At 44.5% G+C, this 12,558-nt stretch overlaps 1 protein-coding gene across 3 annotated transcripts in view; it reads left to right on the forward strand.

Annotated features, from left to right (window-relative positions):
* The window catches only part of Cdc14a (cell division cycle 14A), a 156,570-nt gene that overhangs the window by 113,167 nt on the left and 30,845 nt on the right, over positions 1-12,558 (forward strand). For all 3 annotated transcript variants that reach the window (XM_040751985.1, XM_005077105.4, XM_005077104.4), the window contains exon 10: positions 1,041-1,179. In XM_040751985.1, coding sequence (XP_040607919.1) covers positions 1,041-1,179 — 139 coding nt within the window. The remainder of the gene's footprint in view (positions 1-1,040; positions 1,180-12,558) is intronic.

Below are 12,558 nucleotides of genomic sequence, written 5' to 3' on the forward strand. Positions count from 1 at the left end.
TTTCCGGTTTAAAAAGCATATAAGCACTGCTATTAGATGAGGATATTAAACCTAGGACCTCATGCCTGCAAACAAACTCTCTACCCCTAAGTTACAGCCCGAGCCCTAGACTATTCATAAACAAAGCTACTGAGTAGATTCTGTCTCTCTTTCTCCCCCCTCTCCCCCCACCCCACCCTGCGCTTCTTCCTGCCTCTCTTTCTGGTAGGGCCTCACTATTTAACCCAGGCTGGCCTTGAACCTCATGGTCCTCCTGCCCACTGCCTCCTCCATTCTAGGATTACAAGCATGGGCTGCCATATTTAATTTTCTAATGAAACGTTTTCAAGAATGAATTTCAAGGTTAGAAATCTTAGTCATTTTAAAATTCTGTGACCCAACCAAAATGTTTTTCTAATCCATCCCTTGTCCCTTGTTGCTGTATCCCAGCCCCCTTGGCCTCCTTCCATCCTTCTCCTGCCCACCCCTCTCTTCCTCTCCCAGTCACCTTTCCAAGCTGGACTCACTTGTTTCTATCATGCCACGTCCACACCCTAAAATGTAGGGCAACTTCATTTTGTACTTTCCATTGGTTAGGAAAGTCCATCCGTAGGTGGTTTGTTTTTGGTGGTTTTTCCTGTTCCTTTGGCCCTGGGAGTTGAACCAGGGTTGTTGTGCATGCTTGGAAGGTACTTTGCCATTAAACTACATCTCTGGTCTGAAAAACGGCATCACCGCCCTAGCGCACACATTGTTTTTGCAAGGCAGGGTTTCTCTGTGTAACGCTGACTGTCCTGGAACTCACTCTGTAGACCAGGCTGACCTCAGACTCAGAAATCCGCCTGCGTCTGCCTCCTGAGTGCTGGGATTAAAGGTGTGCACCACCACCACTTCCTAGCAGGGAAAAATGTGTACTTTTACATGAGAGAAATTATGTAAATACCAGCCGTTGCTGCTATTGTTGAGCTGGGATCCAGTACAGTCTGATGACAGGGTCGTCCCCCTGTTTTTGTGGGTATAGTTGCTACATTTCGCATTTCTTCTGTTTCCCTTTTTTATAGCTGGTCTGGGAAGAACCGGGACTCTGATAGCCTGTTATGTCATGAAACACTACAGGTTTACACATGCTGAAATCATTGCTTGGATCAGAATTTGCCGACCAGGCTCCATCATCGGACCCCAGCAGCACTTCCTGGAAGAGTAAGTACTCTGCCTATGACTGCATTTCCTTCTTGTCCCTGATCCTTCCTTCCTCTCGTTCCCCGGCTGTGGACAGATTATAAAATGACTGCATTGTTGGAGAAGGCGGCACCTCGGGAGACTATTGTTGACTTGACAGCTAAGGTGCTCCGATCTTGTGATTTATATGTCTGAGATCAGATGACAGTGGGAACGCCACCATCCCTGCCTACCCCTTTTCTGTCATTCTCTATGATGTGGCTGCAGTGCAATGTGCTCCTGGCATCCCACTTGGCACTGTGCATTCCTTTCTTTTGTCTGCGTGTCTAAAAGCAGGATGACTTAAAAAACCCTCACAACGGGGTCAGTCACTGGGGTTAGTGAGGCCACCACATTGCTAATGGAACTGTACCTTCTGGATTCATGCGAGAAGGTATCGAGGAAGGAGCAGGTAAGAGTCTCAAGGTTTCCATCCTGTCCCAGGTCGGTGCCTGCTTCATGCTTACTAGTTGGAGGACCCTTGTACATTCACTTACATTTCTGCCTTTTCATGCAGCCCCAGGCCACCGGCTAGAGAGATACAATTTGTAAGAATACTCTTTATGAAACAGCTGCTTTCCCCTTAAAGCATTAAGCACTTATGTCAAACAGAAGGAGGAGGAAAGCTTTTGGTTTGTTTTGAGGTAAGGTCTCAAACAGCTCAGTATGTAGCGGAGGGTGACTTCTGTGCCTCTGCTTCTGCCTTCTGAGGGCTGGGGTGACAAGGTGTGACACGGTGTTGGGGATTGAACCTAGAGTGTTCGGCATGCTAGGCCAGTGCGCTAACTATGGAGCAACACTTCCAGCCTCGTAGGGAGAGGAGATGGCGTGGTCCTAGTTGCCTTCAGTCCTGTTCTAACATACTGTCAGGCACTCCTATCTTAATGTAGACACTTCATTCTTTCCTGCCCTGTTGGAATGGCTCTGTTGGCAAGCACTCTTTTCCATAGGATGATTCTGTTCTGACTTAAATTAGTTTAGTTTGGATGAGGCGTCCTAAGTAAGAAAGATGTTCCAAGCATCTGCGATGATTAAGGAGTTCTGAGCCCGGGGGATTATTGGTTTAACCAATCCTACTGGGAATAACTGTTAAGACAATGAGCATCAGAAAGTGAGCAGGAAAAGCAGAGACGGACGTGTAATGAGTTTTAAAGAAAAGCTACACTTAAATAGGACTGTTAAAGAGACAGAAGTGTCTAGGTTCTCCCCCATGGGGAAAAACATAATTAATCTGTTGTTAGGGCTTTATTCTTAATGAGACTCCCAACCACAGGCTTCCTCTAGTTTTCTGTTGTACATTTTATGTATCAGCAGCCTGTGGTTTATGCCATGTGCCTGTTTTACTAATGATAACATTGACTAAGTGACCTCCAGGTTCAAAACTCAAAACCCAAGTACTCCTAAGCCTAATTCCTTAAGCCATTTTCTCAGTCTCAAAACGATCGGTTGGAAGACCGCTCCTTTGAAATGCATACCACTGGCTTCAGGCTCTCTGCTAGACACAGCTTGCAGGACCCAGGACACCACTGTTTTAGGTCACCTTGTTTCCTCCTTCTGGGTCCACAACCTCCCCCTTTCTGCTCGTGTCCACCTCCCAGTGCTCTCAACACCCCATTTTTCTCTGCTTTGCGGAGTCGAGTGCCTCGTGACCCTAATGGTACCAGAAGAAAGTAGGGTCTTGAGGCACCTGTACTGCGGCTAGAGGCAATGTTTCATCTGTAGGTGCACACACTTATAAGACTTTGGCAGCATCCTTCCATGTGAGTCATACTACTGCTTCCCAAGGATCTGCCTGTGCAAGCTGATGTGCAGGAATGACCTACTTCCATAGCTAAGTATTGTAGTGCTTGGATCAGGACCTTCAGAAGGTAGATCTCTTTTATACCTGTTATGCTTTGTAAGGTGTTTTAAGCTTGCATGGAAGAATGTCTGTGTGGCTCATGGGTTCTCCCAGGCTTTCTTAGTCTCTTTCAGTGTTATGGTTCAGGGCTATTTTGCCAAGTATCAAACTTAACCTTTTACTGTCTCGATCTCTCCTCTTTGGCCCTGCCTTTTCCTAGCCTGTGAGTGGTGTTGACCCTGGGACGCACATTCCTCCAACGGCTGTTTACTGTGTGAGGGTTATAGCAGGCAGTCTTCTTGCTTCCGGGGTGGAGCCATGTATGCCTCAGCCAAGGTTCTTATGATACTTGTCTTTCCTCTGGGAGAGGTGTGCAATTGGGTGGCTATGCGATGGTGTTTGATGGTAGGTGCTATGAAAATAGGCAGAGGGAGTGATAGGTAGGAGTGAGAGATCTCTCTGCATGGGGAGGTCAAGGGGAGCGTCACTGACACGTGTTGAGCACTGCAGGACAAGAAAGAGAAAGTCCTGTCCTTATCTTAATGCGTCCCACGCAGGCCACTGTTTCAGTGTAAAGTCTAGATAAACAAGGTACTATTTCAGTACACGGCAACCCCAGAACTCAGAGTTCTGAGGCAGGAAGATCACTAGTTCAAGGCCTGCTGGGCTACATAGAGAAATATAGAGATATACTATCTCAAAAAAAAAACTGTAATAAAAAATAGAGTGACAGCTATTGTCCATGGACTGTAATAAGATGGATGTGCGTGTTTGAGACATCAGCAAGTTAACAAACCAGTCTGCCTGTATAGCCTCCTCATGCCCGAAAAGTGGAAAACACCAGCACCCCACATCCAGTTGGTCTTGTGTTCTTCACCATTCAACACCCAGTTCTTCTGCCAAAGAGACTGTTGTGTTGACACGTCACACTGTGGATGGATTGAGCAGCCTTCTGAGCCCTGTCTGAGCAGAGCCAAGCACCATGTGCATCTAGCTCTTTAAGCCCCACACTGTCTGGTGCTATTGATAACATGACTGTTCATTGCTGTGTAGCGGTAGAATGTTTGACTGTGTGATGTTTTGTTGACTTGGTGTGCATTTAGGTTGTTCTCAGTGTTGGCTAGCTTGTGTCTTTTGCTTGCACCATCTGTTGCATGCATACCTGTGATAGAGCGGTTGAGTATGTGGGCTTTGTTATTTTTCATTTGTTTCATGTACGTTTGTAATCATTCGCAGAAGCACTTTTATTATGGCTACTTTTCACTCTGTCAGATAATTTTGACACTTCTACAATTGCATCATTGGCATTTATTTATTGATTATTTCATTTCATTCAGTGGATGGCAATGTCTGAAGATGTCATCCTGTACATTTTCTTAGAATGTTAGGACACTCCTGTGCCTCCTGCCCCCATTTTAAAGACAGGGTCTCATGTAGCTCCATCTGGCCTAAGCTGGCTCTGTAGCTGAAGATGACCTTGACTTTGACTTTTTGTTTTTTCTGCCTCTACCCCACGAGTGCTAGGATTGCAGGGTTGCTTCTCCATCCTGGCTTTATATGGTGCTATGGGGTCGAGGAGTCCACCAGCTGAGCCATGTTCCCAGCCCATGTGTGTCTTTGTACTTGCTTCGCTGAGGGTAGGTTCGGGCAGAAGACTTTTCTGTCTTGCTACTACAGGTAGAGGCAGAATTCTGGATCCCCTGACCACTGTTTGTTGATACCAAAGGCTTTTTATCAATACCAGCTGGTTGTGCAGTTGTAACCTTTAGCTGTGGTTCTACTGATGCTATGGTGGGTGGGGCCCCTCTGACTCCTCAGCTGATACTGGAGGGAAGCCAGGAGCTACCTGTTGGGATGGAATTCCATGCCATTAGCACCTCGGAGGGGAGTGGAGTTTGCTTACAAGATCCCATTGCCTGGCTTACAGCACAGCACAGCCACTTTTAGTGCTGCTGTGGTGAGGGAAAAACGGAGTGGGCTTGCCCCCTGATCCTGGTGGGGGTGGGATTCTAAGATCTCGGCCTCTGCTGGTGCCTAGAATAGGGGCACTTCTGGTTTTCCTTCTTTTCCTGTGGTGCTAGAGCGTCCACTGTGGAAAGTTCTCCTGTTTTGCTAGGATCCGCCTTTCTGGTCCTTTGATTATTGAAAGCGAGATTTTGTTGATGGGAAAAACCCCATCCCATCATCATCTGTGGGTCAGTCTCTTCTTTAAAAGCAAACTTGAGATTTATATAGCAAAAGGAAATGCCTGCTATCTCATTGCCGTGCTGTCTCTTGAACCTCATGGTTCCTAATCAGTTTGCCTTCATCTGTTTTCTGAGTCTTCATTTGTTTCATTCAGGGGACTCAAAATTTTTATTTAGTGAGAAGAATGAGGGAAAGAGTGTGTACATCATCTGCCTGAAAGTGGTGCCACGGCCTTATCCTTTGAGACAGTTGGTGTGACTATAGTGTGCGGCCTCATGTCTGCCATGTGCCCTGGCAGGGCACATTTCAATCCCTTGTTCCTGTGGTGTAAAGTTAGAAGAAAACAAGATCTTGGTTTTGGTGGGAGTATCGCGAGCTAGCCAGTGCATCTGCTCAGATCTTAGTGCCTCAGAAAGGATTCAGGGACTCATTTAGAGAAGGCAATAATGCAGAACACACATCTATGCAGCTTTGAAGGTGGAGGGAGGGGCACACGTTAAGGGATTTGGCAGCCAGTGGACACTGATAAAGATGAGGAAACAGATTCTCCTCAGAGCTTCCAGAAAGAACTAGTCCTGCCTACCCTTTGGTGTTAGCTCACTGAAACTATGATTAGATGTCCAAACTGAAGAATAATAAGGAAGTGAGCTTTTGTGTTCCTTGTAACCACTGTGTGTGTGGCCATCTCCAGAAGCTCATGTATCTTTGCATGGGCAGGAAATACTGAGAGTAAGATGCATAGGTTCCAGGGACAGGTGAGGTTATCCTGAACTTCTTGTAGCTGTCTGACCTTTTAATTTGGAGCCTTTGACAAGGGGGAGTCAGTATTGCTCAAGGAGGACTAGACTGAAATTGCACAAGATGAATCAGATGAGGCTCAGCGTCGGAGAGGCTAAAAAGGAGACTTCAGCAATCTGTCAGGGAGACAGGCTCACTCAGAGGCGAGATGACACGTTCCAGGAACACTTCAAGGGGGGAAGTAGGCTTTGAAGGCCGATTCTATGAAGGATGGAGAATATGGAGTCAGCACTGACGCAAAGTCATGAATAATTAACAGGGCCATTAGGAAAGAAATGGAGGTGACAACTGTCCCACAGTTTCTCCGTCTGTCACAGTGATGGAATAGGGATGCATTTTTTTCTTTGGGAACTGAAAAGCCAATCAGGGCCTTTTGAGCTGTATCAGTTCTAAATCCGTGTCTGTAGAGAAGCTGGTTAGTCATATCCTAATTTCCTTGAAAATTAAAAAGCATATGTCCAGGTGGATGGATGTGTCCTAGGTACGTGTGTGTGGCGGGGAGAGGTGTGTGACGCCACTTCTGCAAATTGCTGATCAACTAGCACATCAGCGGTTCCAAGCTTCTTTGTTATGGTCTGATATTTCTCTATTTTAAAGATTTCTCTCGGCTATAAATAAAGCCGTGTTTGTTCAAAATATACAGCGAGTGTTTTTCTTAAAGCCAAAAGTACCATTCTTCAGCTATAAATATCACCACGAACCCACAATGTTTCTTCCATTAAATGCCCTCTAGATCCTTAAGATGACACACAGATATCTCTTGGTTTTAGTCTACCCTGAATGCCATCTTCTCAAAGACCTGTGGAGTCAGGCGTGCTTGTCAGATTCCCTACCTACCTCAGAGAACTGTACAGAGCTGAAAACTTAGACACTGTGGGAGCTTTATCTTGAATTATCTTTACAAAGCAACAATTTTGTGTTTTTGAAACCCTTTTCATTTTTTTTTGTTTTTGTTTATTTTTTAGATTTAGTGTGTGTGCATGTGGGCATGTGTGTGTGCTTTTCTGTAAGTATACCATGTGCATGCAAGTTCCTATGGAGACCAGAAGTTCCTGGATACCCAGGAACTCGAGTTGCAGGTAGTTGTGAGCCACCTGATGTAGGTGCTGGGAACTGAACCTGGGTCCTCTCCAAGAGCAGTCAGTGCTCTTAACTGCCTAGCCATCCCTCCAGCACCCCAGCCCATCCCCCAACTCCAACCCTTTTCAATCCATGGATTTCCAAATTCACCATCCCAGAGTAGATAAGAAGATGTCTGAGGTTGTCCCCTGGCTTCCACATGCACACGAGAGCATACACATGTCCACCCATGTACACTACAACTCACTCAGCACATAAAAGGATGGCGTGGGGTCAGACTTAGAGTTGTGCTAAGTTAGAGTGCTTGTAAGCGTTTTGGGCAGATCGGGATAGGACAGGTATTCTGGCACTCAGGAGTCACAGAATACTGAGTGTTACACAGCTCAGGTGGAAAGGTATCCTGGAGCTCGGGGGGCCAAGAACTACCACAGGCTGCAGTAAGCTTAGCTGCTTACAGCCTTGCCTCAGGGAAAGGCTTTCCAGTGTGTTGGCTTGGCTCTGGCAGGAGAGGATCTTCCAGCTGGGGATGTTTGTCCAATGTAGCAGTTTTGCTCTGGCAGGAGGTTTCCTAGGTGAGTGGAGAGCAGAGTGTAACAACTCGGCTCTGCCAAGGGAAGTTTTCCCCGGGCAAAAGTGTTACAGCCCTGCTCGCTCTGCTCTGCCCAGGGTTGCCTCTGCTCTGCAAAAGATCTTCACCCAAAACTGGTCAAAGGAGCTTATTAGAAGGAAGCAGCTGGACTGGCCAAGCTGAACATATACAGGGTTTTTGTAGAGATTCTTGGGGGCGGGGGGGGGGGGCGGCGGGAGTTTTTCCAGGGTAGGGATTGGTCCGATTTCATTGCTGAGCTCAGATTAGCTAGAGCTCCTGCCCAAGGATTGGTTAGTTTTCTGCACAGGATTAGGGTCAGATTTGGTTCTGATTTCAGGGCCAAAATGTGTTTCTTTCTCTGGCCTCTTTTTAGCTTTTTGGCTCCAATTTTAGGGTCAGGGTGCATTTCTTTCACTGACTCTGATTCTAGGGACTAAGTGTGTTCCTTTGGCACTGGTTTCAGGGTCAGGGTACATTTCTTTAGTTCTGGTTGCAGGGCCAAAGTGTGTTTCTTTGGCTCTGCTCAGGGTGTGTTTCTTTGACTGGTCCCCTTTCCCTACAGTGCTTGCTAACATGCATGAGGCCCTGGGTTTGAACCCCAGTTAAACTGTCTGTTGGTTGTGGTAGCGCGTACCTGTGATCCCAGCAGTGGGGGGATGGAGGTAGGAGGACCAGGGGTTCAAGTTAATCCTCAGTTACCATGGTAATTACTGAGTTCTACTGGGCTTGATCACTGTCATTTCTTTTTATAGTCTTTTTCTTTTTTTTTGGTTTTACAAGACAGTGTTTCTCTGTATTGTTTTGGAGGCTGTCGTTCCAGCCTGGCCTCGAACTCACAGAGATCCGCCTGCCTCTGCCTCCCGAGTGCTGGGATTAAAGGCGTGTGCCACCACCGCCCGGCGTCTTTTTTTTTTTTTTTTAAGGCACATTCAGTAGCAGTAGGCCAAAGAATTCAGCTCAAATGTTTTAATAACAAATTTAAACTTTTAATATTTGATCTTTCCTAAAATATAAGAACTTAAAAGTCTCGTTATTAAACATTATAATTCAACAGTAGAAGATACTGCGGTTTGTGTAATAAAATAGTAAGCATTTTGCTTAAGTTTTAGTTTATACTATTTGTTAGAAGTCACATTTTTAGTTACATAAACTGCTGATTTTTTTTTAAGGAACCTTGCTTTTTTTTTTTTAAAGAATGCTGATCTTATTTTTATTTAATTTTATTTATTTATTTATTTTGGTTTTTCGAGACAGGGTTTCCTCTATGGCTTTGGAGGCTGTCCTGGAACTAGCTCTTGTAGATCAGGCTGGCCTCGAACTCACAGAGATCCGACTGCCTCTGCCTCCCGAGTGCTGGGATTAAAGGCGTGCGCCACCAACGCCTGGCGATTTATTTTTTGCTCTTGAACCTTTCAATGTGTTTAATGGTTGTCAGTTGGCATTAAAAGTTACTAAGAAAAAATAAAATCTTAATGATTCAGATGTCAACAGAAATTACTAGAATTTTCAACTGTTATGGCAAGAAACTTACCTTGAAATACTTATGCCAGTAAAATTAGATAAAAGTTTGAATAATTAATTTTTTGTAATAAATTACAAAATTAAACATTACTTTTCACCATAAAATTTAGCCACTTTAGATGTATAGCTTATTGATTTTTAAGTACATTCACAATATTGGGATGCCATTTCCATTATTTGTGGAATTTTTTTTTATCATTCCAAACAAAAACTTCGTATCTATTCAACATAACCCTCCACTGACCCCTTCTCCTAATTGCTGATGATCTCTAGTCTACTTTCTTGCTCTATCCCAAACGGTCAGAGACAAGAGTTGAAAGAGTAGCATGCTAGATTTTGTTATAAAGTTTGCATTGGCGTGACTTGCAGATGGTGTAGCAGCTGATAATGGAAATTTTATACCTAGAAACAGATTTATCTACTTGTGTCTTTTAAAGTCTACCCAAAATCATTTTCCCCTTCTAGTAATTTCCTTGTGCATTTCAGGATTCCAAGCCTTTCACTAACTATCAGGAATTCTACAAAATCTTCCTCTTGGACTCCCATCATTGTGTGACTTTCTGAATGCTTTTCTCCGGCTCTCTTTGTGCCTCTTGTTCATTGCTTCTAGCCTGCTGGTTGATATTGTTAGGCTGTTTGACTGTGAGTACTCTAAGCTAGGAATTTCCCTGTGTCTGTCATAGATCTGAGATCGAGATTATACACAGTGCAGACTGAGATTGAGGTTCTATACAGACCAGCATCCTCTGGTCAATGCTATATCAACTAGAGAAGGGGTAAGGAACTGAGGAGATGACTCAATATAAAAGCCCTTGCCACACAACCGTGAGGACCAGAGTTTAGATCCTCAGAACCCATGTCAGAGCCTGACAGATTTGGTGGCCTGCCTGTAGTCCTTGCATGTGAGAGAGACAGGGGATTTGCCGAGGCACGCTGGCTAGCTACACTAGCTGGTCTGTGAGCTCTGGGACAGCTGAGAGACTCTGCCTTAGTCTATAAAGTGAAGAGTGACTGAAGAAGACATCTGACCATAGTGTCAGGCCTCTACATGCACACACAGACACACAGACACAGACACAGACACAGACACACACACACACACACACACACACACACACACACACACACACACACACCACATGCGTATACAAGCTCAAAAGAAAATGGATTAGGTTTCTATATCAAATGACCAAATCATGGCTTTGGACACTGGGGTCTAAGTTGGCTCACCCTGGTCAGCAATGTCTTGGACGGAAGCATTAAAGACCAGGATAATGTAATTCAGTATTGGCTTACCTTAGGGCAATGAGGGAGAACAAATGAGCTCCAAATAGAAGCAACTATACAGAGACTTCTGTGTGACCTGTATTCAGACCCAGAAATATTTAGAGCAGTGCAACTGAACTGACTTGCACTAAAAGCAGATATTTACAAAGACCAATTACACTGGCTCATAATGAAGCCAAGTTATTTAGTTATTTCCATGTATCCCATATTGGTCTAGCCCAAATCTGACTAATTTGGGCCAGGATGCAGCCAAAAATCAATTACCCCAGTCCTGGCTCTATCTCTCTACACATCTTTTTCTGTTGCTTCAAAGCATATCTTCTATTAGCAAAGGGCCAGTCACTTCTTGCTCTTGGAAAATGTGCTACGATATTGGGAGATTGGCTTCCAGCAGATGTGTCAGCTTTTCAGGAGCTGAGTTCTCAATGCTAAATACTTTAAAATGCATGTTTTACTTCTTTTGTTTGAGATGAGGCTTTTAAGAGGCGACAGACACCACTATAAAAGCTAGCACAGTGTGCATCATCTGTGGAGAGGTATCTGCGTGAAATGCCGCTTCCTTTTGCTCAAGAAGCAATTGCGTACATCATTGCTTAGCAACACTCAGTTCAGCTCTGACACCTTATTCATCTTTAATATTCAGGTTCAGATCAAGTCTTCCCAGAGACAGGGCGGGCTGAGTCTTTTAAATCAAGCAAGTGGAAGTTGTCACTTTGCAAGTTTCATCCTAGAGCTGTCATATAACTTATAACTTAGGCTTGAATTGGACATTTCCTCTCCCTCTTTAGCCTCTTTAAGGTTCCATTTCATACTGTTATCTTTAAATCTTGAAAAGCGCTACCATAATCTCTGTAATTGGGGCATCACGTTTAAATATCTTAGCATGGTACCCGAGACCCATCATGAGCCAGGATGCTTCCCCACATCCTCTGTTACAGCCAAGTGAAACAGTCTTGCGCTGCGCCATTTCCTCACAGGTTGGCCAATCTCCCACATGATGTTTAAAAGGAGGGACATGCACTGCTACATTGTAACATGACATTGTGCTTTATGGTAGGCTTCCTTTTTATGGGGGGTGAAGGGAGGGAGGGAGAGGTGTGTATGTGTGTTTGTCTGTGCAGGTGCCTGTGCACACAGATACCTGACTTTTGGGTTCACAGGGGATGGCTGATTCCTTTAGAAAGTGCAGGGCCCTTTTGCCTTGGGTCTTGTATGCATCTCTCCCACAGGGCCTCAATATGCTGGACTTCAGTAGTTTGCTTCACCCATCTTAAGAAATTTCTTGAGGGACAAGGATTCTGTCCTTTGTCTTAAATCCATCTTTTTTCTTTTTTGCTGTGTTTCATGTATCTGGATTTGTCCGCATCTGTGAAAAGCAGAGCCCCTCCTTTGCAATAACAGTTCTTGAATGTTCCCGTATGAGTCCATCAGCCATCTTCTGACCTATTCCTTCTCTGTCAAGGACTCTGCATCTGATCAGGGCTATGATAGATGTTCGTGTGAAGTAGAAAGCCTGGGGGTATGAAAGTGAAGGCAAGATGCTTTGAAGATACAAAAACATGAGAGGCTGGCCCACACTTTTCTAAACATTTGCACAAAGGAAAGAAACATAGTTATTTTAAATCTGTATTTTTACAGCTGGTATAGAAAACCAACTGTGACTCAGTGGTATGCTAACATCATCTGTTTATATGTCCTAGGCTTAGAAAATGCAGCTTGAGAGCCGGGCAGTGGTGGTGCATGCTTTTAATTTCAGCACTTGGGAGGCAGATGCAGGTGGATCTCTGTGAGTTCGAGACCAACCTGGTCTACAAGAGCTAGTTCCAGGACAGCCTCCAAAGCCACAGAGAAACCCTGTCTTGAAAAACCAAAAAAAAAAAAGCAACTTGAGGACTAGCTTCCAAAGCAACTTCTACCACGATAGAAGACAGATATCCTGATTCATTAGTAAACTGCTGTGGATAGATTTCTGATCTATTGCTTATATTTTTTAAAAATTTCATCTAATTTTTAAAATATTTAATTTACTTATAAACATAATGATATTCTACAATTCTAT

This window comes from Mesocricetus auratus, unplaced genomic scaffold (assembly GCF_017639785.1).
Source record: "Mesocricetus auratus isolate SY011 unplaced genomic scaffold, BCM_Maur_2.0 Super-Scaffold_100009, whole genome shotgun sequence".
Classification (NCBI taxonomy): Eukaryota; Metazoa; Chordata; class Mammalia; order Rodentia; family Cricetidae; genus Mesocricetus; species Mesocricetus auratus.